General features: G+C 41.4%; 1 protein-coding gene and 1 long non-coding RNA gene across 3 annotated transcripts in view; one reads left to right on the top strand and one right to left on the bottom strand.

Moving 5' to 3' along the window:
• MYH15 (myosin, heavy chain 15) overlaps positions 1-22,451 on the bottom strand; it is a 46,583-nt gene extending 24,132 nt beyond the window's left edge. The window contains exons 1-19 of one of the 2 annotated variants that reach the window (XM_015295778.4): positions 22,425-22,451; positions 19,516-19,661; positions 18,336-18,439; positions 17,686-17,829; positions 15,229-15,385; positions 13,934-13,961; positions 12,987-13,080; positions 11,608-11,628; positions 10,913-11,005; positions 9,735-9,798; positions 9,542-9,640; positions 7,761-7,864; positions 7,341-7,479; positions 6,650-6,768; positions 5,462-5,611; positions 4,725-4,895; positions 3,996-4,175; positions 2,650-2,782; positions 722-789 (exon numbers count right to left, since the gene is read on the bottom strand). In XM_015295778.4, coding sequence (XP_015151264.1) covers positions 722-789; positions 2,650-2,782; positions 3,996-4,175; positions 4,725-4,895; positions 5,462-5,611; positions 6,650-6,768; positions 7,341-7,479; positions 7,761-7,864; positions 9,542-9,640; positions 9,735-9,798; positions 10,913-11,005; positions 11,608-11,628; positions 12,987-13,080; positions 13,934-13,961; positions 15,229-15,385; positions 17,686-17,829; positions 18,336-18,439; positions 19,516-19,606 — 1,959 coding nt within the window. In that variant the 5' untranslated portion in view covers positions 19,607-19,661; positions 22,425-22,451. 2 annotated transcript variants of the gene reach the window in all.
• On the top strand, positions 5,598-14,425 carry LOC121109109. The gene is made up of 2 exons (XR_005847676.2): positions 5,598-10,665; positions 13,566-14,425. It is a non-coding gene; the product is annotated as an uncharacterized LOC121109109 (long non-coding RNA).
• Positions 22,452-22,760: the final 309 nt, after the last annotated feature.

Genomic DNA, 22,760 nt, shown 5'->3' on the forward strand with positions numbered 1-22,760 from the left:
AAAATAAATGATGAACACTGTGCACTCACAGTGACACAAAGTTTTGTGATACTTTCTCAAATAGAATAAACAAATGTTTTATCTCCTGATTGCTTGAAGAAAACAGAGCAGCCTCTCACCTGTGCAGTTTTAATAACAAGGTACTAGGTTAGCATAATCGCAGCATCACAGGGGTTGGAAGGGACCTCGAGAGATCGAGTCCAACCCCCCTGCTGAAGCAGTTCCCTACAGTATGTCACACAGGTAGGTGTCCAGACAGGTCTTGAATATCTCCATATTTACTCTACATATTGACTCTACAACCTCTCTGGGCAGCCTGTGCCAGCGCTCCATCACCCTTACTGTAAAGAAGTATTTCTGCACATTAGTATGGAACTTCCTATGTTCAAGTTTTAGGCCATTGCACCTTGTCCTTTCACTACACACCACTGAGAAGAGACTGGCCTCATCCATTTGCCTCCCACCTCCCTTTAGATATTTATAAACATTTATCAGATCCCTTCTGACTTCTTTTCCCCAGGCTGTACAGACTCAGGTTACTCAGCTTTTCTTCATATGGGAGATGCTCCAGGCCCTTAATAATTATAAGCCAGTAACTGAAGCCCAGAATCAAATTCTGATATTGGATTTCAGTCTCTTTCGTCCATTACAATCCTTAATATCCTTCTTCAAAAGCATTGTCTCAACTGCAACTATCAGGTGAAGTGATTACACAACAAACCTTGTGTAATGAGGACACTGTCTGAAAAGAAGCACCTTTCTTGCGTTTCTTTTCTCCACCCTGGTCAGCTAAGAAAAAAAAAAGAAAGTAAAAATCACAATTAGTATTCAGTAAGGGCTGCAGATATGGGCATGGGAGACAGACAATCATAGTAGCACAACTTCCTTTGAACAAAAGGCATGTTTAACAAGCTGATGGCTGCACGAGTTCAAGTATAATTCAAAAGCTTCTGAACGTCAAGTGTTATTCATCACAAGATAGCAGCTCTCTGTCAACAATCAGGATTTTTGGTAAAGACTGCTGCAAGCTTTCTGGATTCTATTTTCATTCCAGTTCTGGACATCATCACTTGTTATGCAGAAAGATCATAAATACAAATAAGGCAGAAAAGTAATGTCAACAACACAGGGTGGCTTGTAGTTCACTGAAACCTAATTGGATGAAATGATACAGAATGCAAAAAAGTAATGCTTAGTGAGAACTTGTACAGTACATTGTACTGTACAGACACTGCCTGCTAATGAGACACTGAACTCCTGCAAGTAATGTTTGCCCAGACAGAAATAAATAGATAGAAATAAATATTTATTTTGTAAATAAAATACCGTAGCTTTGCATTGCCTGAATTTTGCTTAAAGCTTCAGAGTCAAAAATCACTCAGGTCCTCCAAAAGAATGCTAATTTTTGACATGACCTTTATGAAGTTGTACAGTGCAAGAGCCAAGGATGACCCAAAAATGTACAGCAATTCCTGCAGCCTTCTACTGCACCATTAGATCATTCCCAGGAGGTCTGGCATTCTGTCACTTGTTGACAACAGTCAACATTAAAGGAGAGGTGAAAAGTGCAGTGTGTTTGATGCAATTATCAAAATCCTCTCCCCCCTTTTGAAAGTGACACTGCCAAGTTTGGAAGAAGCTAATTTGGACTAGCTGGTCTTTTCTCTTGATGCCAAATAAAAGCAAGATATTATTCTGATAGACAGGAATATCCACAGGCAAATAGGGCATTAATAACTTACAAGAATTTGCTAGTGGCATGATTCTTGTTATTTATATTCAACTCCATCTCTTCTCCACATTATGAAGTTTGCAGACTGCTTGCTTCCTCAGCAAGTGTCTTATGATTCATGACAACAACATCTATAGAGATGAGGTTACTAATAAATAGGCTGTAAGTGATTGCAACTTCAGGACATAAGAGCCACATCTTTGTAATGAACGCCAGTCTTATTTACTTAACATCAATTCTCTGGATGCTTGCTACTTGTCTCCTCTCCAACAAAACAGTTCTGTATAATGCATTCAGCTTAAATACATCCTCAGACAAACACCAATCTTGTTAAAAAAAAAAAAGAGAAATCCACAAAAAAATCCACAATTACAGCAACCCAAAAGGAAGATGCATTTGTAAAATGTTCTGCTGCTTTGCTTTGGCCAAGGTAGAGTGATGTTTAATTGCTTTCTCACCACTAATCCAACAAAATATTTCAAATTTCTCTCTAAAACTTTGCTCTTCTTATTTAATTCAGGATGTCTAGCAAGGAATACTACAATGTGGGAAACAAGAGCTGCTTTTGTGCATAGGTATTTATGCATAGAACGTTTTGTGCAACATTTGCCTCTGTATCTGAACACCTGCATGCCCAAACACCCACTGGAATGTTCACAACACAGATTTCCTTGCCAAAATTGCTCAGAGGTATTGAGCATTTAAACTAACTGAGTTAATGGCCTACTTAGGATAGCGTGGCAGACTCCTACAGATGGGCAGACTCCTGCAGATGCTGTGAACGTCTAAATAACTGATCACTGCCTCATTTAGCATTGACTCAACTGCAGCTTATAGAATTGTTTTGTTTCTTAAATATACTTCCAAGCACATGTTCCAGAAATGAAAGAAGATCCATGTGAACCAATTCTGCTTACCACTGTCAGCACCAACGTAGCTTTCAAACAGGCTTGCCAGGAGCTTGTTGGACGACTTTTGGAAAATACCTACTACAGTTTCATTAAGTGGGTCTTTGTTCTTCTCAAGCCACCCAATGATGTTATAGGGAACCTACAGCAAGGCATTGAAAATAAAACAAGAGCTTACAAATGCTTTCCTTCAGAGTAGTTCCTCATGGAACAGCCACTCAGTTTTTCCACCACTTTCCATCCAGTTCTTTGCTTTCTAATTGCCAAATCTCTCTTCCTAATAACTGACATCTGAATCTTTCACATCCCTTCCAAACTTTCTGGTCCCTGCACGTCCTCATGAACTCCACAAGTCTAGCTATAAAAATACTACATCATCAGTGTCCTAGGAGCCCTACCCATAGTTTATAGTTGAACTATAGTTTATAGTTGAACTATAAAACACACAAGTAATAATCTCACTTCACAACAGAATACTACACTGGAATAATTAAGATTTGTTAACAGAAATATTATGCTTAAAATTAACAGTGCCATGTGAGGATGCAAATTTTCATTTCCTTTGCAGAATACACTAACATCTACAGATAAAGAGTAAGAAAGGCAATATTTCTCATAATAAATACAAAGTCAGCTTAAAGTTCAACTGTACTTTGAAATTATCTTAAACTAGTACCAGCTAGATTCCAGCTCTGCTGTATTGAGCCTCCATACCTATGTTAGCTTTATTTAAAAAAATAAAAATAGATAATCCTATATCCCTCTCAAACTCTTTCTGCCATCTGGTCTTAAAGCAGCTTTGAAACTGGTTAACTTTTGGCTAAGATGTCACAGTACTGGACTGTATTTCCTCGCCCCATCAACTGCAGGCCTGTTAACTAAACCTTCACAGCAAAATCAACCACATTTCCTTTGGCTATACTGACATAGTGGTCCTAACATAAGTAAAAAGTGATGTTAATTTTTTTTTTTTTTTTTTTAACTTTTTGGTTAGACAGAGATGGCTCAGTTCATTTGTGAAGGGAATCAAGATGGAAAGTTTGCTGCTGCTACTGATTAATCATTAATCTGATTATTGGAAAAGTAAAAAAGACAAACCGTATTTTCAGCAGCACTGCTATTAGCTCTCAGTTTGTTCCCTTTATCTGTACAGCCAAGGACCGGATGTCTTGGAGGCTGATGGCATCATACTGTGTGGCAATAATTAGGCAGAGAGAGCAAACATCTGCTCTTAGTCCTCACTGCTCCTATGTTTCTCTCTTCAGCCTTCCCACCCTCCTACATTGCACATCATGGGCTAAACCCCACCTGGAAGCCCTCTAATATAAGATCTACCTGCAAGCAGAGGAACTTACTGAGCCAGCATAATGAATAAGTTCAAAGTGAGCTTCATATTTCCTTTTCTTATCAGGCCTGGGCTTCTGCAAGTTAGGTGACTTGCCAAGATGGTTGTCGTAAAGTTTGGCTTTGAACGTCATATCTGTAGCTTTTGGGAACATACATTCTTCTTCAAGGATAGACAGGATTCCTAGTGGCTGTTGAATTAAAAAAAGATCATTGTTGGAAAATGTTTAGGCTGCCTGCAAGAGCTGTGCAGACTTTAAGTTTGTTCCAGTGGAACTTTAAGCCTGCAAAATTTCTTCCCATTCTGAGGAGGAAATCTTTGCGTTAAGACAGTAACCACACCTTTGGCTTTCAGTAGGGCATTTCTGCCTGTGAGGCTTTGTGATGACCTCCAGAAGTGATTCAGTTTACATTTTATGACAATTGGACCAAGTCATATTTTATAATTCATTCTTCAGGAGAAGATGGACTAACTTCCTACGACTTGACAAGGCAAGTTGAGTAAAAAAAAACCCAGTACAACTTCTGATTGCTGTTGGCTGTGTGAGGCAAGCTTACTGAAATAAAAGGAAAGTAGCCACAAATGCTGATTTTCCTTTGATTCATATTGCGTATAGAATGGTGAGAAACCTGTCCTGCTTTTTATCTTGCTCTGTTCCCTGAGATTTGAAAACAACTCCAGAGGTATATCATGAAGAAAAAAAAATTTCAGTAAATACACCCTAGGGCCCTGTACCTACCTTCTCAATTAGATCAATACAGGCCTGCAGGTCCATGCCAAAATCAATAAATACCCATTCAATGCCTTCTTTTTTATATTCTTCTTGCTCGAGGACAAACATGTGATGATTGAAAAACTGTTGCAGTTTCTCATTAGTGTAATTGATGCAGAGTTGCTCAAAGCTGTTGAACTGCAGGAGTTAAAATGAGAAGCATTTGTACATGGTTAACTACAGTAAGGGTTCAGTGAAAGAGCAAGAGGGAAGCTGGTTACATCTAAAATCTTCTAAACACCACCTGTCGAGCAACTACCAAGCATAACACTGAAGGGAAGGAAAGACTTCAGTAGCAGGCTGCTGGCTCCCTCAGGCCATCCTCTGGGGTATGAGGGTTTCCAGATATGTTCAGATCTCTCACTTAGGATGCACAAGCCTTCTCCTCACACCCTGTAGAGGATCTTTTTTTTTTTTTTTCTCCTCAAAGAGTGAGTACAGCCCACTGTCCTAAATTCAGCCCAAACGTTATGGAACGTTGTCTTTGCTAAAGGCTGACTTCCCCTTCTTCCCCAGGAACTATCACCACGTGCAGCTGTGCTGAATGTTGTATTGTCTACATCTATTCATGGAAAAGCCTTGTGAAGTCACATGCATTTTTTTTTTTTTTTTAACTCCTGTCCACTTAGAAGAAATGCCCACCCTAGAGCTGGTTCTTCATAACTTCTACGTCCTTCCCCAAGTCCTCACACATTAATACTCACATCAAAGATTTCAAAGCCAGCAATGTCCAGGACTCCAATGAAGAACTGTCTTGGCAGCTTAGTGTCCAGTGTTTTGTTGATACGGACCACCAGCCACTTGAACATTCGATCATACACTGCCTTGGATAAGGCCCCAACAGCATACAAAACCTAAAATACAGATTTCAAAATACTACCACACACAACAGTGTTCACTGTGGAACACAAGAATTTTAGTCAAATATCACTTTTTTTTTTTTTATAGCTGCCAAGGCGTATTTAATATGGTACAGCTTCACTCATTATCTGTTATGCACGTTTCAGTCATGTATGTACAAATGTGTACATAAAATGCTAGCAAATACCTTTTGGGAACGAGACAGAAAGTTGCAAATGGTTTAATCTCTTTAACTGTCACGAAAAAAGCTTGTAGGCCTGATGGCAGCCATGATATCCAGAACTACTGCAGGCATAGGGGAGGTCTGTGCTTATGTTACTAATTGGCATTTGCTTCTAATTTGGAGGGATGCTAAGGTAGGAGATATGAAAAGGAACTGCCAATGTCTCTTCTTTAGTCTACAGCAAACACATCTACACCTACTCTCTCCAGTGGCTCTCTAGTAACTGTGCCTGTCACTTAGCCTATCTTTGGACAACTTTTGCTGTAATCAAAATACTGGATCATCCTCTAAAGTACTGCTATAGCCTGCAGCAGTACTAACCCAAGGACTTTTGTTTGTTTCCTAAATTAAACGGTACTTAAGTGGATATTACCATTAGCTGATTGAGGTCACACAGAGCTTAAAATTACATGAATAATGAATGCATATGTAAATAATCCATGGATCAGCTCTTCTAGGTAACTATTCCAATCCAGAATAAAATACCAATTCCCACATGCTTTTACTGCACCTCATTTCTTTAAGTGGCTGTTACAAATGCACCAAAAAAATAATCCATCAAAAGCAGTGTCTTTGTTAGTAAACAGATGAACTATTTCCTTGTTAGTCTCTTTACCCATTTCCTGCTCTGTCACCATCTGTTACACCAAGTGAAAGGATGTAGAATGAAAACGGGCACTGGAGGATCCAAAATTCAAGTGACACGTATATACTAATGCTTCTAGAAGCTGTTTCAATCTTTGAGATGTTGCAGAAGCCTTAAGGCTTTTGTAATGGGTATCCAAATCCTATGATGGTTTCTCCTTACCTGTTCAACACTTTGACCTTTGGTCACATACTCATTTCCAACTTTCACTCTAGGGTGTAATAAGCCCTTAACCAAATCAGAGGAGTTGATTCCCATTAGGTAGGCAGCTTTGTCGGCACCTGATCAAGAGAAACAAAGTTTTAGTTGGATCTGAGCTGCTACATGAAAACATACCTAGCCAAGAAAAAATGTTTAGTGCATCCACTTCCAAGGAGAAGCTAAGACCTTGCTAATTTTGTAATACATTGTCTTAAATGTGCCTGTGCTCTTCCCCACGGCAGAGGTCAGCTAGAAACACACTTGAGAAATTCTTGCAGTATAGGGAAAATAACATATCTTCACAATGGATATAGGCAGTTGAAACAATACTATTCAAGGTGCTGGAGGATGCAAAGAAACAAGACCTGAAGATGTAAAAGAGAAAGCTAAGGCAACAACTTCGTACAATCATTTTGTTCAAATGGTTACAAAATGGAGTTTATTGCGTTGGTCTGACTGACTGACACCTTCTACTAAGCAATGTTACTTGGCACTGTTCAAACCACTGCTAGAAATGAAAGAACAGCACTTTTGACTGAACAGTGGCTACACTGTGCAAGGTAAAATGAAACAGGCTGCTTGTTTCTCAATACAGTGTATGATACATACCAGGATTTTGAATGTAAGGAGTAATGTTAGGTGTTATTCTTACTTTCAGTGCCATCAGCCTCTGCCTGCTCTTCTCTGGGTCGTTGTTTGAATTTCATGTTCCCAAAGTGCATAATGGCACCTGTGAGCTTGTAGGCACCATACTTCTCATCTGGCACAAATCCTAAAATGTCCATGGCTTGCTGTGAAAAAAACGATTGGATATTTTGTCACATGACTCTTCAATGACAATGGTTTTTTGGGTTTTTTTGTTTGTTTGTTTGTTTTTTGCAGTCCTAAAATCTACTTCTGCATGGCAGATATTATTAACCTGCCCAAAGGCATTATCTCACAACAGCCCTTCTGCAGACTGCATTTCTGCTTCCATTTTATTCCAGTAGTTTCAGTGGAATAAGTTAGGCTCTCGCTATCACTTTTCATCCCACCGTGCACCCAATCAATGAGTCAATCAATATATGCTTACATCTGTTGCCATCAGTTCTTCTCCGTCATCCAAGTTGTCCACTGTAACTACTCCTTGGGAGCAAAAGTGGTAGTCATATGGGTTGGTGGAGACCAATAACATATCTGTAAAAGAACAGACAAGATCAAAAGTGCTGTCTATTCAGGATATACCCCCCACCCCGCCCAAAAAAGAAAAAAAACAGACAAACAGACTGAAAGGATGAAACCTGACAAACAACACAAACTTGAATGCAATGCTTTTTACAACTGTGTGGCAGCAACAAACCCTTTCGCTCTACTTTTCCAGTCTAAAGACCAAGACTTAGGGAAAGAGTGAATAAAAATAACATAGGAATACTGCATATACCTTTACTAAGCATGTTTTGCAGTACACCAAGAGAATCGTTTCCTATATTGCTCTACTTTCTGCTTTGCATGGCAGTAGGGATAAAAACACAGAGGAGAAAAAGATTTTAGTATGATGCATGACAGAAAAAATGAGGATTTTTCTCTTCTTTTACAATAGATTCCCAAAATAAAAAGTTTCAGGACTCTTTGAAAAAGATTCTTGTCTCTCAACAAACAGAAGTCTGAACATGACTCTATTTCTTTCCTCTTTCCTTTTGCCTTACATCAAAAAATAGAGTTGTTTTCTAGAAAGCTAGCTGGCTCCAGCACTTCAGGGAGAGTTCTATTTCTTTAAATCCACAGAAATTTTCAGCTGTACTAGCAGACAAAGCTTTGACCAAGCTAGATGTCAATTTGTATACACAGGTGTGTGCATATCTAAGTATGTGTGTAAATATGTCTGCTAACATGCATATATATATAATCATATTCTGTCTATATGTTTGCTATGTAGTCAGTATGATATGCATTCATATATATTTTCATTTGTCTATATTTATGTGTACCTATGCTGAGATATCTCTGCACTGATCTACAAAGACATACACTTGTTGCCTACAAATCAAAGCTACCATTGGCTTCACTCTCTTCAAAAGCCTGCAGACGTGCTCCTGCTGGCCAGAAAAGTGTGTGCTGTTGTGAAGTATACAGTTGATGAGAAGGACCACACTTTCCCAGCACAGGGATTAACAGAGGAATCCCATTGCAACGCTTCCTTGAAATGTTTCCCGTAATTAATTAGGCCACATACAACCTAAGAGGATCAGGGACTTGACCACACACTGTCAGAATACGCTTATCAGAAGTTTAATGTGGCAATATAGTGACACCTTAACGCATTTTACAAGATGTGCTAGATGTGTTTCTTAGAACACAAAAGTCAGTTAAACGTGTTACTTAAATGACCAGTGAAGGTTTTATTCCAAGCTTTAGGAGATGGGAACTGGAAGACATCGCTTACTCTCTGCTTTTCTCTAGCATGTGTTTGGAACAAAAACAACATCAGCATTCTTCAAGTTGTAATGTCCGACATGTTCTGGAGGCATGAACTTTTCCAGCTATTGTGAGAGCTTGAATTACACAGATTTAATGTGATGGTTTTCAACTGCATAACGTTAACATATTAAAAGTCCCATTGAATTCCCTTATTCTAACATGTACCATCACCTCACTTTGTTGGGTATCCGAATCAGTACACCACAGAAAAATTTCCTTTGTTGCTGCCATTGGAACACCACCTTTGGTAGAGCATGTCTGTCAGTGGAGGCTCAGATTCAAGACGTAGGAGCTTAAGGGCCTTTCTGAACACAAGTTTACTACCTGGCCTCTCTTCAACCACTCTATTCAGCTATAGGCTGGTTTTTAAAAGCTGTGTATCCATGAAATGCTTACCCAGCAACTCTGGTTTCTTTCCTGATAAGATCTGGTAGAAGATGTGATAGTCTCTCTCACCCGGTTGCTGAAAAATCACTCGGGATTTCTCCAGTAAATCTGGTTGCACAGTGAGAAATTCAGTGAGAAAAGTTCACCAAGTTTTCATGTGAGCAATTGTATTATTTAACAGAGGAGAGAGTTTGGTGCTTACAGATCTCAATGTCAGCAGATGACAGCTTGCCTGTGGTTCCAAAATGGATTCGGATAAATTTACCCTAATTCACACAGGAGAATATTCTAATTAGTGAATACAGAGAGGGAAACAAAGGTTGTTACAAGAAAGCAATCATTTGGATTAAAGAATTAGTTTATGCTAACTCCTTGGCTTTGCACAGGCAGATTTCCAGGGGGAAATACCAAACAGTGATATAATAGTTTTCCAAGCCTGAGTCTATACATACAGCTAAGTAATTGGCTTGTGGGGAAAGGATAATTGTGCACCTTTCAGCCAGGCTGAGATACGGGAAAGCACATGTTTTCCAGTTTCATGTTGCAGCTTTGCAGGAATGTGGGGCTTAGAACAGTAAGCCAATAAGCCCGACTAGGACATGCAGCCTCTCTAGCTCTCTCTCTCTTTTTTGTTTCGTTTGACTCTCCCTTATCTGCAATCCTGACTTTTATGCTCTGCTTAGTCAGAACAGTGCTATGCTATTTACCCTGATTTGACTGATAATTTTGAATATTCATTACCCAAAAAATAATTTAAAACGAATCAAACCAGTTCTCTCCTAATTTGTCATGCTCAAAGACATCAGCCTTTCTGAAATTAATTTGCATTCCAGCTGGAAAACATACACCAACTGTGTGGCTTCCCACAGATGCTTACAATCTCTGATTCTCTACATAACCCCCTTCCAATTTCACTTTTAATCAAACTTCTTAGGGAAAAGATGGGCTACAAACTCAGGCTATCATCCTTCACGCCACACTTTTTGGACCTCTGAGCCAACATAAACCAAATGTTACAGAGGAAGGGTGCCCCAGCAGACTGATCTCCTGTAGCTCTAATGAAAACAAGAAGAGAGGCCCGAGCTTATGACCACACTGAAGAACAAGCAGGGGCAGCTTCCTGAGACAAAAAGGTAGGTAGCATGGACCAAACACAGCAGAATTGCTATTTGTGGGGGTCTACAGAGTGGGAAGGTCTTGTTTTTTTCCTCTTTATTCCCTTCAGTAGCTTTTCCTAGTCAGGTCTTACTTTGTTATTCCTTCCACGTGAAGAAAACCCAGACATTTTAGCAGACCAAACTAGAAGCAATTTATGAAAGGATTATGACAGAGATGTTATTAACTGGCCATTCTTAAAGATATGTTACGTTACAGACTTACAAAACGTGAGGAGTTGTCATTTCTCAGGGTTTTGGCGTTTCCAAAAGCTTCTAGGGCTGGGTTTGCTTGAATGATTTGATCTTCCAAGGTTCCCTAGAAATCAAGGTTAAAATACTCTTGAGAAACATAGAGCCCACAAACTCAGCTGACCTCTATAACTCAGCCCTGCTTTCCCTTATAGGCAGAAAGCCTCCTTACCACAGTGGTTTAGTCACACCAGAGGGGTGGCACAGCATGAGTGATCTAACAGCAAAACTGCCAACTAGGAGTGCTTGAAAGGCCTCAGCAGTTCAGCTGCTCTTTGCTGCTTTGCTTTAGGTTTGATAATTTATACCACCTGCACACGAATGGTATCACCGTGTCTTCCTGTGTGCTATGTATGGAGTCTCTGGGGACATCCATGTGAACACATAGAGGAGATGGGCTGCTGAAGACTGTGACAAGCACTGCAGTGAAATGCAGTAGTTTTGAAAGCACTCAGAACTTGTAACACATGGAATTTTGGGAAATGAGAAGAGCATTATCTTCTGCCTGCAAAAACTTTAGTTTGCAGAAGAAAATTACAACTGCCTTGGCTTCAGGGAAGACTTCACAGGGGGAGCCATGCAGAGTGAAATTCTGAGGTTCATGGAGAGGAATGATAGCTGAATAGCAATTCTGTATGGAAAAGATAAAATAGCAAGCTGGTTACTTACCCCAGTTTTGGTAGCAGGTTGCTGTCAAAAGAAAAGAAGAAAGAAAGATTAAAAATCCAACATGGGCATGAACAAGAAAGGCATCACAGAAGATAAAGATTAGAAAGGTTAGACGTCCAGTTTGTGCCAACATACTGTTAGAGATTTCTGAAGCCCTACTTTACATTCACCACACGTCACAAAATAGCCCAGTGCATTTCCTACTCAGCTTGTTATTTTAACCCATAGCCCCTAAGCCAGACATCTGAGTGCCTTTACTGTAGAGCTGTTCGAGAAGAAAGCACAAGGCTGACTAACTAGACTGAGAAAAGAAGCTGGGACCAGGTGAAAAGTACTTACAAAAAGATGTAAAGGCAAACAGACAAGTTTTAGACAATTAAATCATGCTGCACTGGAACTCCTGGGTTATTAGAAGCAAAGAATGACGATAACAAAGATAAAATGTGACCTCAGCTGACAAATTACAAGGAAGAGATTTCCAGCTGCAATGTCTGTTATTAACACATCTGTTTCACAAGCACACCACATTTCAGACACCATTATGAGCATCTAGATCATTGCACACAAAAGGCTGGCTCTGGACCACTCAATCATTTGCTAAGAGAGCTTTGCAGACCTCACATGAATGCATATTAGATTTTGGTGACGTGAGGTGGGCATACAGTGCCCAAGACTGGCTGAAATTTTGGCCTTTTACATATGGTTCATAGGAATCAGTTTGTTCACCACAAAGAATGTTGAGTCTTGAAGCACAATGAAGCAGATAGTGAATAGGCTCATAGCAACACAAGATAAAAAGCAACATGAATGAACTATTCACTGTAATATTAGCACTTTTAAGCAGAACAGTGCTTATCCAAAGGGAAATATAGAAAAGCTGATTTAAATTCCTTTGTCAAAACACTCCTATTTTTGTGGTCATAAAAGGCTTTTTGACAAAAATAGACATTCTGATGGAAGCTAAGCCTTTTTGAAGACTTTCCCAGGTGAAAAAAAAAATCAATTATTTTTCTTAATCTTCACAGTATCCCCAACTTTTAACCAGCTCAGATACACTCAGAAGCATTTAATACATGTGAAAATTAAACTCCCAGAGAAAAGCAGCAGCAACAAGCATTAGCTCAGAACCAGAAGTCATTCTGTGGCTACACATGCAGCATGGAAAATCTGGTAGAGAATTACTTTTCTATCTTCAGAACCATATGATCTTGGTAACATCATTTAGAAGTACCAGTAGCTTTTCCCAACAAACACTTATCCTAGCCATGCCTGCTGAGGTTTAGCATGTGGTCTAGCATTCAGGATGCAGACTTGCAATGTTAGTTGTACACAGCAAAAATCGTGGAAGCCTGAAATCAAACAGTTGCTGGCAGACTTACACTCTTTTTACCAGGTTCACCCAGGGCTGCCACTGTGGCAAAGTACTGGATGACCCTTTTTGTGTTGACAGTCTTGCCAGCACCGGATTCTCCACTATGGGAAGAAGGAAGAGAACATTACTGTTGCTCCACCAGTGGTAACTTGTGCTCTCACCCACCCATCATCCCATCAGCTCTGTGCTCCGCACAGGCTTTTCTTAGAGGCACCAACTGATTTTTGTAGTCTGTTTAGTCATTTTGGCGAAAATCACGTCAGTGGCAAATAATGCTTCATAAGACTGCATTCAGAAATCTCACACAAACCCACGCTTCTTTGAGATTCCATTAAGGGCATGAAATTCTGTTACAAACATGCACACTCAGTATCTGAGGCATATCTCTGTACAGCTATTGAGTTGAAAACCAAAGGAAATCCGCAGCACTTTGCCAGCATCATCCAGAATCATATGTGAACTGTGGAGAGAGACACGCAGCTCTCCATCTTTCATGTTTGCCAGTAAAAAAAGTGCTTCTTTTCTGTCTTGGTCATCTTCTTCCCTACATATGTGTCAACTCAGTGTCCTTAGCTATGTTTTGCAGCAAGAACAACTGTGTTGAGGAGGATTCTTTGGAGCCTGAAGAGGGCAGACAGGAAGGACAACCCTGGAAGAACCTCTTTAACTCCCTGCGGAGCTGTTATCGCGCCCACTTGGAACCAACACTAAATGGAGATCAGAAACAGGCTGGCCTCCATCATGAAATCCTCAGCTACTCCTTTCCAGCGAGACTCAAAGCAGACATCAGATGGCCAAAGTGCTAATTACTGACTTGGATTAAGTTCCAGGCAATTTAGCTAAGCTTTCAAAGGTCAACCAGCATTTGAGGGGATTTTTTTTTCTTTGAAGGTTTTTTTTCTTTTTTTTCCCCCAGTGATAGAGTCTCAAATCAGTCAAAAGAGAAGCACTTACGTGATCAGCATTGACTGATTTTCCCGATCTGTGGATGAAAAAAAATGACACAAACTTAGTAGGCTGTATTTCTTACTTATTACCCTTGCAAATCAGCACCAACTAATCCAGAAACAGCCCTGAAAGAAAAGCACAGAATCACAGGAAATAGTGATGGAAAAGTAAAAATGAGTGCAATGTAGTCCAGCTTTTGGCAGTGCCAATTCCACCCTTGCCCTGAATCTCCCTCTTGTGTTTTGTTCAAGTTAGCATTAAACATCTGAGTCATGAATATTCCCTTATGCCCGGAAAACAATGAAATAGAAAGTAATTTCCTGTCGGCAAAACATTTCTTTCTTTACTCCTGTGTAGGTTTCTGCTCACAACTGACCCCTCTGCCCTGCAGCACTGCACCAGCCCAAGCAATTCTACTGCTCGTTAATGGATCTTTCCTCACTATTTATGCATTCTTGTTTGGTTAGCTCTGCTACTGAATAAAGTCTTACAGCCTTCTTTCTGTTGGGTCTGAACAGAAACAAACATTCATAAGAGCAGTCTGCAATCAGTATGTTAACAGTGTAGTTCAGCAAATGTGAAATAATACCACCTTCCTGAACCATTGCACCTAAATTCCTCTCCTCTGTTTTAACTCCAGAGATCACAACCAGCTCCACATTGAGCAACCCGGTAATATTTCACCCTCATGAAAAAGCACCTCCGTGTAGCCACATATAGAGCTCCTCTGCCCCCAGCACCACCCATCCTCTTGCATTTGCCATTTTATGGAAACCAGCTGTGAGCAGCATGTGACTCCCATTCCCTTTGGGACTTTCTCGGCAGCCTCCCAGCACCCGGTGGAAGCACATCACTGCTGCCCCCTGCTGATAAACCCTTTTTTTTTGTTCATTAACTTGAAAGCCGGGGTGAGATTTCGCAAGCAAATCTGGAGCTGTTTGCTCACAGCGGGCTCCCAGCCCCGAGGCAGTCAGACAATGCTGATCCACAGCAGGTTCCTGGGAGCGACACGTGCACAGCACCCTCCGTGGCTGCCCTTCATTAACCTTTCAACGTTTGCATCTGATGAGCATCAGAATGAGCTCGCTGCTGCCGGAACCCTCACAACGACGGGCAGGAGAGAGAGAGAGAAAAAAAAAACCCAGTAATTAAACAAATGATGGATGCAGACTTCCAAGCTCCTGTTGCTTGTCGAGTATCTGCACATTTGGTGTACACTGCTCTCTCTAACGGCCATCTGGTATCAGTCACGTCTGCTAAATAAAGCGAAACTAAATTTAAAAGCAAGGAGTGCCACTTACTACGCAGCATGTCGTGGTATGCGTTATCAGCAATGGAGAAGATGTGAGGAGGGGCTTCTGAGCGCCTCTTGCCTTTGTAGGCAGCAACAACCTCCGACTTGTAGACAGGCAGCCACTTGTAGGGGTTTATAGTCACGCAGAACAAGCCCGAGTAGGTCTAGAGAGGAAAACAAGACAAGGGAGAAAATAGACTCTCAAGGAGTGAGAAAAAAGAAAATCTGGATTAACCAGGAAGAAACTGGTGTTGCCAGCTTCTGATCTGACTTGGAACTCTGAATGGAAGTTTTAGAAATTCAGATCAAAGGCTGAAATAGCAGTCTGCTAAGTGACTTCCTATTGGCAATCAATGACATCAGTATTAAAGATATTAATCATCGTATCATGGAATAGCCTGCGTTGAAAAAGACCACAATGATCACGTAGTTTCAACCCCCCTGCTATGTGCAGGGTCACCAACCACCAGGCCAGGCTGCCCAGAGCCACATCCAGCCTGGCCTGGAATGCCTCCAGGGATGGGGCATCCACAGCCTCCTTGGGCAACCTGTTCCAGAGCGTCACCACCCTCTGTGTGAAAAACTTCCTCCTAATATCCAACCTAAACCTCCCCTGTGTCAGTTTAAAACCATTCCCCCTTGTCCTATCACAATCCACCCTCGTAAACAGCCATTCCCCCTCCTGTTTATACGCTCAAGTACTGGAAGGCTACAATGAGGTCTGCCTGGAGCCTTCTCCAGCTAAACAAGCCCAGTTCCCTCAACCTTTCTTCAAAGGAGCGGTGTTCCCCAAAGGGGGAAAAAGTATTTCTAAGGTAACTATCAGACAAGCTTGCCCCTTCAGCAGAGCAGAGGAACAGCAAGAAGATCTATGTCTGATTTTCTGCCTGGCTGCCCAGCAAGAGCTGCTTCCTCTTGAAAACAGTAATTATGAAATAAAAATCACAGTTTTTCTATTTGAATTCTATTCTTAGGAAGAGAAATCTGGGAGAAACAACTATTCTTAGAAGAAGAAATCTGAGAGAAACAATCTGTCATTACCAACTTGCTATGAGCACACTGGGGCAAATTTCAGTTAGTTGTTCAAAGAGAAAAGTTGAACCAGTTTGCCCAGGGAGATGATGGATGCCCCATCCCTGGAGACATTCAGGGTGAGGCTGGATGGGACTCTGAACAACCTGACTGAGCTGTAGGTGTCCCTGTTCATTGCAGGGCAGTTGAACTAGATGACCTTCAAAGTGTCTTCCAACTCAAACCATTCTATGATTCTGTGTAAACTTCACAGCACTGTTCTCCAAAGCTGTGGAGCTTTTTCAGTGTTTGGGAAAAAAAAGTAATTGGTAAAAATCTATCTTTATAGTGATTCTTTGGGCTTCCTACATCAGCCCACAGAACGCAATTCCAATTGTAACTCTGGGGAATTCATGTTAGCCGGTAACTTTTCAGGTACTTAGTCTGGGTCCAAGCAGAAAACTTCACAGAAACCAGCTGCTATTTTGGCATAAACACCATATGCGTGTAGATTATTGAGTTAACAAATCCAGGAGCCTTCCCCCCAAAACAGCATTTGGACCTTCTTCAGAATGCCCTTGGTATCAGTCCTCAGTCCTAATTTTTGAAGAGAAAAAAACTCCAACCTGTAAATGGATTAAAACAAGATGACAAATGTCAATTTCTAACTACAATGGTCTGCAAGGCACAGCTATAGGACATACATGTCCATACAGGGGCTATTAGATGAATCCTGAAACTGTATAACGATCATAATAACGATCATAATTTAAACTGGATTCAGTCCTCTGATGAAAACCAAAAACCTGAATAAGGATTGGCTAGAAAATTTGTGGATTGCCCTGGCTGACTTCAAACACAGTTGGATGCAGCACACTGAAGGCAAAAGTTTGGCCTCGTAAATCTGATTCTACTGAAACTTGTTCTGGTGATGGCAGAAATTATGTTAATGATGCCATGGGATAGATACGGAGTGAGGAATAAGAACAGAGCAAAACAAGGCAGATGTCAGCACTGAAAATGAAGGGAAGAAAATTACTGGAGTAGAAATAGAAAGGTTCCTGGTTAAAAGAAGTTATACATGTGCTTTAAGCTTGAGGCATTGTTTCTTAACAAGGAAATTGCTATGGCTTATAATGTCATGGATTAATTTTAGGAGTAGAAACATAAAACTGGTTTCCCAAAGGCCTTGACTGCTGAAAATATGTCCTATGACACACCTTTCCGAGGCAAGGAAGGAAAAGCAGGGCTAGACATCACCTCATTCATTCACTTTTGTTTGTCTATATTCATTAAAATCCACTGCAACAAACTTACTTCTCTCCTTTTTGAGCAATTGAGCAAGGCCCTCAATTTTATGACATATGCAAGTTATAAGCTGAATGTGAAGAACCCGTGTTCATCATAGCACTTGAAATGCATGTTTCCAAATACGCAAAGCAGGGACCCTTACATAAATCATCCAGTTGCTGTAGCGCTTCCTCAGGTTGTACAACACAGATGCCTCATTCAGATGGGTCAGCATAGCCATGTCCTCAATCATGTCGAATTTGGGAGGGTTCATTGACTGCACGTCATCTTCTTTTATAGTCATGGTCTGCAAAGATGGATAGAGCATAGCAGGTCTAGAGAACACTTAGGATCCCTATCGGTTCCCCTCCTTAGAGGTGAATGTATTATCTCTCTAGGAGGAGACCCTCCCACTCAATGTGGTCTAAGTAAGTAATTCCATTTGTTTTCACAGACATAAACAGAAGCAGGAAAGGCTGAGAAGCTACTGGTAAGGAGAGTGGTATGGCTGTGAAGCCATGAGATTTAGCTCTAAGTGTGGAGTTTTACCTCCTGCCTCCTCCTGGGATCCAAACCCGACCTGGCCGGTTGCACATCTCTGCTTGCAGTGCTGTGCAGAAGTTGATGTGCCACCAAACTCCTATTTTTCTATTGGCTGTTTCTCATTTGTTGTCAGCTATTGAGGCTTCCTGTTCACAAACTATTTCACAGATGATGTGAATCAGGCAGCAGAGCTTAAACTGAGCCAGGTTTGTTCCGGGGCTTGCTGCTCAGCCTTCCTTAGTCATGGGTCAGACAAAAATGCTTCCATACCCGTCCATCTGTTGTCTCAACAGTCACTTTGCCACCACTGCTTTCTGTAATTTCAGCTTCAACGTAAGCTTTCTTGTCATCAGGAACCCAACATTTCTTTTTCCCTGTGAAATTAAGGAGAAGAAGGGCTCAAAGACTCGCATAGAATAATAACACCATGCCGAACTGGGAGTGGTAGGGTTAGCTTTACTACACAAGCAGCACGAAACCTCAGGGACCACAGCCAATGGTAGAGCTGTGGGAGCTGCGTGCCAAAACAGAGGGTGCAGGGCTCATGAATGTTTTCTCTCCTTTGAAACCACCACTTGGCTTCCCTAGATCCTCCCAGCACAAGGTGTCACAATATTTCAGAAATGCTGGCTGAGTCTCAGCCTCCAAGGGAAATTCATAATCACTAGCACTGATGTGCAGATGGAGGAACTGAGATCCAAGCCCAAATGAAGCCATTTGCTAAAAACTCACACCGAACATTGCTATCTGAATGAGGAATTCAGCCCACATTATTTGCCTGCCATCTATCAGATTTAACCTCATTCCTGCACATTCTCCTGAAGTTTGTCTTGAAAAACAGCAGTATTAATAACTCACATCGAGTTATGTCTGCTGGTTTTTAGAAGACTGGAGTATCTGTGCTAGCCTTCAGATGGCTCGCTATAGCCACTACCCTCAACAGTGTATTGCTGTGGTTATCGGCACGTTTATTCTTACTACTATACCTCAGAACTCACGTAAGTGTATTGCATGAAAAATAACTCTTGGAAAGCTAAAACCTACCGCTGGTTTGCCTATAAAATGTATAAATCAAGCAGATGGAGACATCTATTCACATCACAGAAATCCTTGCATTACCGGAATATCAGTGCATGGTGATTTTCTCTCAAATGGACAAAGATGAAGAAGCACTCTCTCTCTTATCAGAACAGTACAAATACATCTTAATTCTAAAACTAGCCAATTGCTTAGTACAAGTTGATAGAGTGCTTCTCTTCAGCACTACCAGGAGCTTCTTGTAGCTCTGCAGGAAAAAGAGTCACAAAGTTGGTTGCCAGCTGCCTCAAAGAGCAGCAATAACAACAGGGCTTTGCATCCTGGTTTGCTCTGCATTCCCCAGATATATTATGGGTACAACCCTTATCTGGGTTAGCTGGCCACTGGCAGCCTAAACAGTACTGCAACTCACCATCGAAGGCGACAGTTTGTAACATCATCAGCTCCTTCTCGCTCTTTCGGAGGAAGGGAGCAGCCTCCCCAAATTCCGTCATGTCCATCATCTTGGCAAGGCTTCAAGGTAGTACAGCTCAAGGAGGAGAAAGAAAAGGACGTTGTCTACAAAAAGAAGAGGAAAAGATCGTATTTCTTGGACCAGAGTGTGGCAGGTGGCCAATTAAAATGGACTGATTTGAAATGGCAATATCGCCTGCAGATTTGTGGCTTTACTGCACCCTTTGCTAAACCCTTGCCCGTCTCAGTTTTAAGCCAGCCAGATCCTGTGTGGTTCAAAACCCTGACACTGGTTGCAGTTATCTCCACAGGACAATTCAATCTTTTTTTATGGCATGAATGTTGCTTTAGAGCAGCAGATGAAAGGCACTGCTTCAGGCTGTGACTCTGAAAACCCCCACCGGGCCACTGGCCACACCACAGATCCTCCTGGGCAGCTGCTTACTTGAAACACCAGCACAAGGCTCCAGGGACACAGACCCATGTTCCTGGTGGAGAAAGCTGTTGCTGGAGCGGGTTACAGCTGGTGTCCCAGCAGTGCTGCCCTCAGGTGGTGCCCTTCAGCCTGGCAGAAACCCAGGGCTTGCCCTCCGCGGGTATCCCCGCGCAGCAGGGCAGGGCAGAGGGCAAACTGTAATGCTGGCACAATGGCTTTGAAGTTTTTCACACCAATCTGAGTTTATTAGTCCATCTTAATGCCTACAACACTTGTTTTCTCAGATAACACAGCCATGGTGTTTTGGGATTTCTTATCATGAAAGAAAGGCCAGGCCACGCTCACATAAGTGCAACTGATTTGCTGGGTCTCTGAGCACTAAGGAGCTAACCGGTTATCCTATTCTTAATTTTACCATTTAGAGAGCATATAGACAACTCAAATCAGTGGCTCTTTATATAATGAAAAATTTATAAATGCAAATCATCTTTAAGGAAAATTAATCTAAATAGCTATATCCAGCTTTTTACTAGGAGTTCATTTGATTCCTGTGTCCTTTCTACAGCAACTGCATCGATGAATTGACATAGATGTATATATCCAGGTACATATAAAAATGTACACACACACATATATAAAATACTCAGGGTGCTGTCCACAGAATATCCATGAAATTCCATTGCTAAAAGGTGTCCATCCCCTTCCAGCTCCCATCCCCAGTTTAAGAATTTTGCATATTCTCTCTTTCACTTCAAGATACTATTTAATTGCCATCTGAAGCTGCACAAGTTACACTCAGATATTATCTTTTCCTTTACTCCATTTATTATGCAGTATCCGGAACAGCTGAAGAAGTTTCAAGAGCCCTGTCAAGAGAAACACTGCACTCTTCTAAAATTCAACTCAATTACTTCCTAAGGAATTGCTGTAGATCTAAAAGCTCTCCATCAACCAAGGCAGTTTTATTTATTTATTTATTTATTTATTTTTATACAGCATATTTCTCTTGAGGAGTGCAAAGCCCTAAGACAGCAGAGCTATCTAATATTTAACATCCAGCTCTTTCTCCCTGCCACCCCTGCCACAGTGCAAGCTTGGGATCTTTGAGATTAAGAGTCTACATAAGCACAACTATCAGCAATTATTTTAACATCATCTGAAATGAGCAAAATTCCCAACTGGAAAGAAGTCAAAACTGGCATGGCAAAGTCTCTTTTCCCATGGGGTGTATGTTTAGCTCAGCTCTCTGGGCACAGAAACAACATCAGTTCACACATCTAAATAGAAGAGTGTTAGAACTTTCCACATTAAACACGCAAAGATAAGAAGCGCCACTCCGGTCATTATCTCTAGGATTCAGGAGAGATTCTTACAGGTCCAAATATAATAATCCAGACCTTTCCTGTGTAGACCCGCTCCATTTGTGGGCCACTTTGGGACAATTGTTCAGCTAGCACTTTCTGATATGAATCTGTCTTAATATATGTTTGGGGATAACCACTATGGCAAGCACTTCATAAAGCATGGTGTAACAAAGTGCTGCTGCAGATGGGAGAGAATCCCTTTTTCTGCAGGAGTCTCCTGTACCAGGAGTTAAGACCGAGACCAGAGCCCAGGAAGCACTCAACAAGCCAATCCATTGAAAGATATGAGAAACTGGAAGTGTTTGGCTTACGGTCAAAGGATTATTTGTAAAAACTACTATAGTCAGGAAGGACAAGGCAAATCTAAAGACATTAACTTTCCTTTCAGATTGTTTCGTCTAATAACAAAGAGGTAGCCCTTGCACATGAATTTTGGAAGATCCTTGGTGACACCAGCTCTCTTTAGAGAGCCAATATTGTAACACAAAGTTAAGTGGCATGCCCAGGAGTACCAACAATTTGGTGATGCATTCAAGCCTGGAAAGAAGGGACCTTGTTTTTCCCTGCTGTGGCTGTTGGAAGAGCTACCACAGTGCTGGTAACTCATCTGCCATAGCATCAAAAACCATCATTGTCTGCCTTCAAAAGGAAAATCAGTAGATCTCCAAGGGTGGGTCTAAAGAAATCCTTGGAACAACAGGCTGCTTAAAATTGTGAACTGCATAACCCATCATCATCTCTTGCAGATGACAGAGAAAACACAAACATGACTAGCAACTACTGGTCAACCAGTCCACTCAGATACACAATTACAAGTGACTTTACACTGTCCTAAGTGGTTATTTTAGCCAACTAAATGAGCGCACTGGTGTTATAATAGAAGCACCTATTTTCCATCCTACTATTCAAGCAGCATCACAGGACAAGCAACACAGTGCTATAGGTTTAGAGGTACAACTACTGGTAAAACTTAAGCCCCATGAAAAATGTATCACACCAAAACTATGGCAAACTGTTAGAGCACAGCTGGGCACACGCATTCAGAAGTGAGAGAGAGTTGGTACTCACCCTGCAGAGCACACACAAAGTGTCACCGCTCTGCCTGGTCCAGACTTTATATACACCACCTCAAGGTCACCAACGATGGCTTTATAAAGGCATTGGACCTTTCCTTTATGCCTATATTTGTCTGTCGGATGAGGAGACAATGCTTGAGCAGGGAGCACGCGTGGCCAAGGGACAGAAGGAATGCCAGAGGGGGAGTGCTCTGCGCCTGCTGCCCCTTGTCGCTCCATTCCTGATCCATGACTTCATGGGAGAAAACTTCCCTGCCTTTCCACTGTGTTTGCACAGGGGCAAGGCTTGCTTCCCCACATGCCTGAGGGCTTGATTAGTGTTGGCTTG

This window comes from Gallus gallus, chromosome 1 (assembly GCF_016699485.2).
Source record: "Gallus gallus isolate bGalGal1 chromosome 1, bGalGal1.mat.broiler.GRCg7b, whole genome shotgun sequence".
NCBI classification, from domain to species: Eukaryota; Metazoa; Chordata; class Aves; order Galliformes; family Phasianidae; genus Gallus; species Gallus gallus.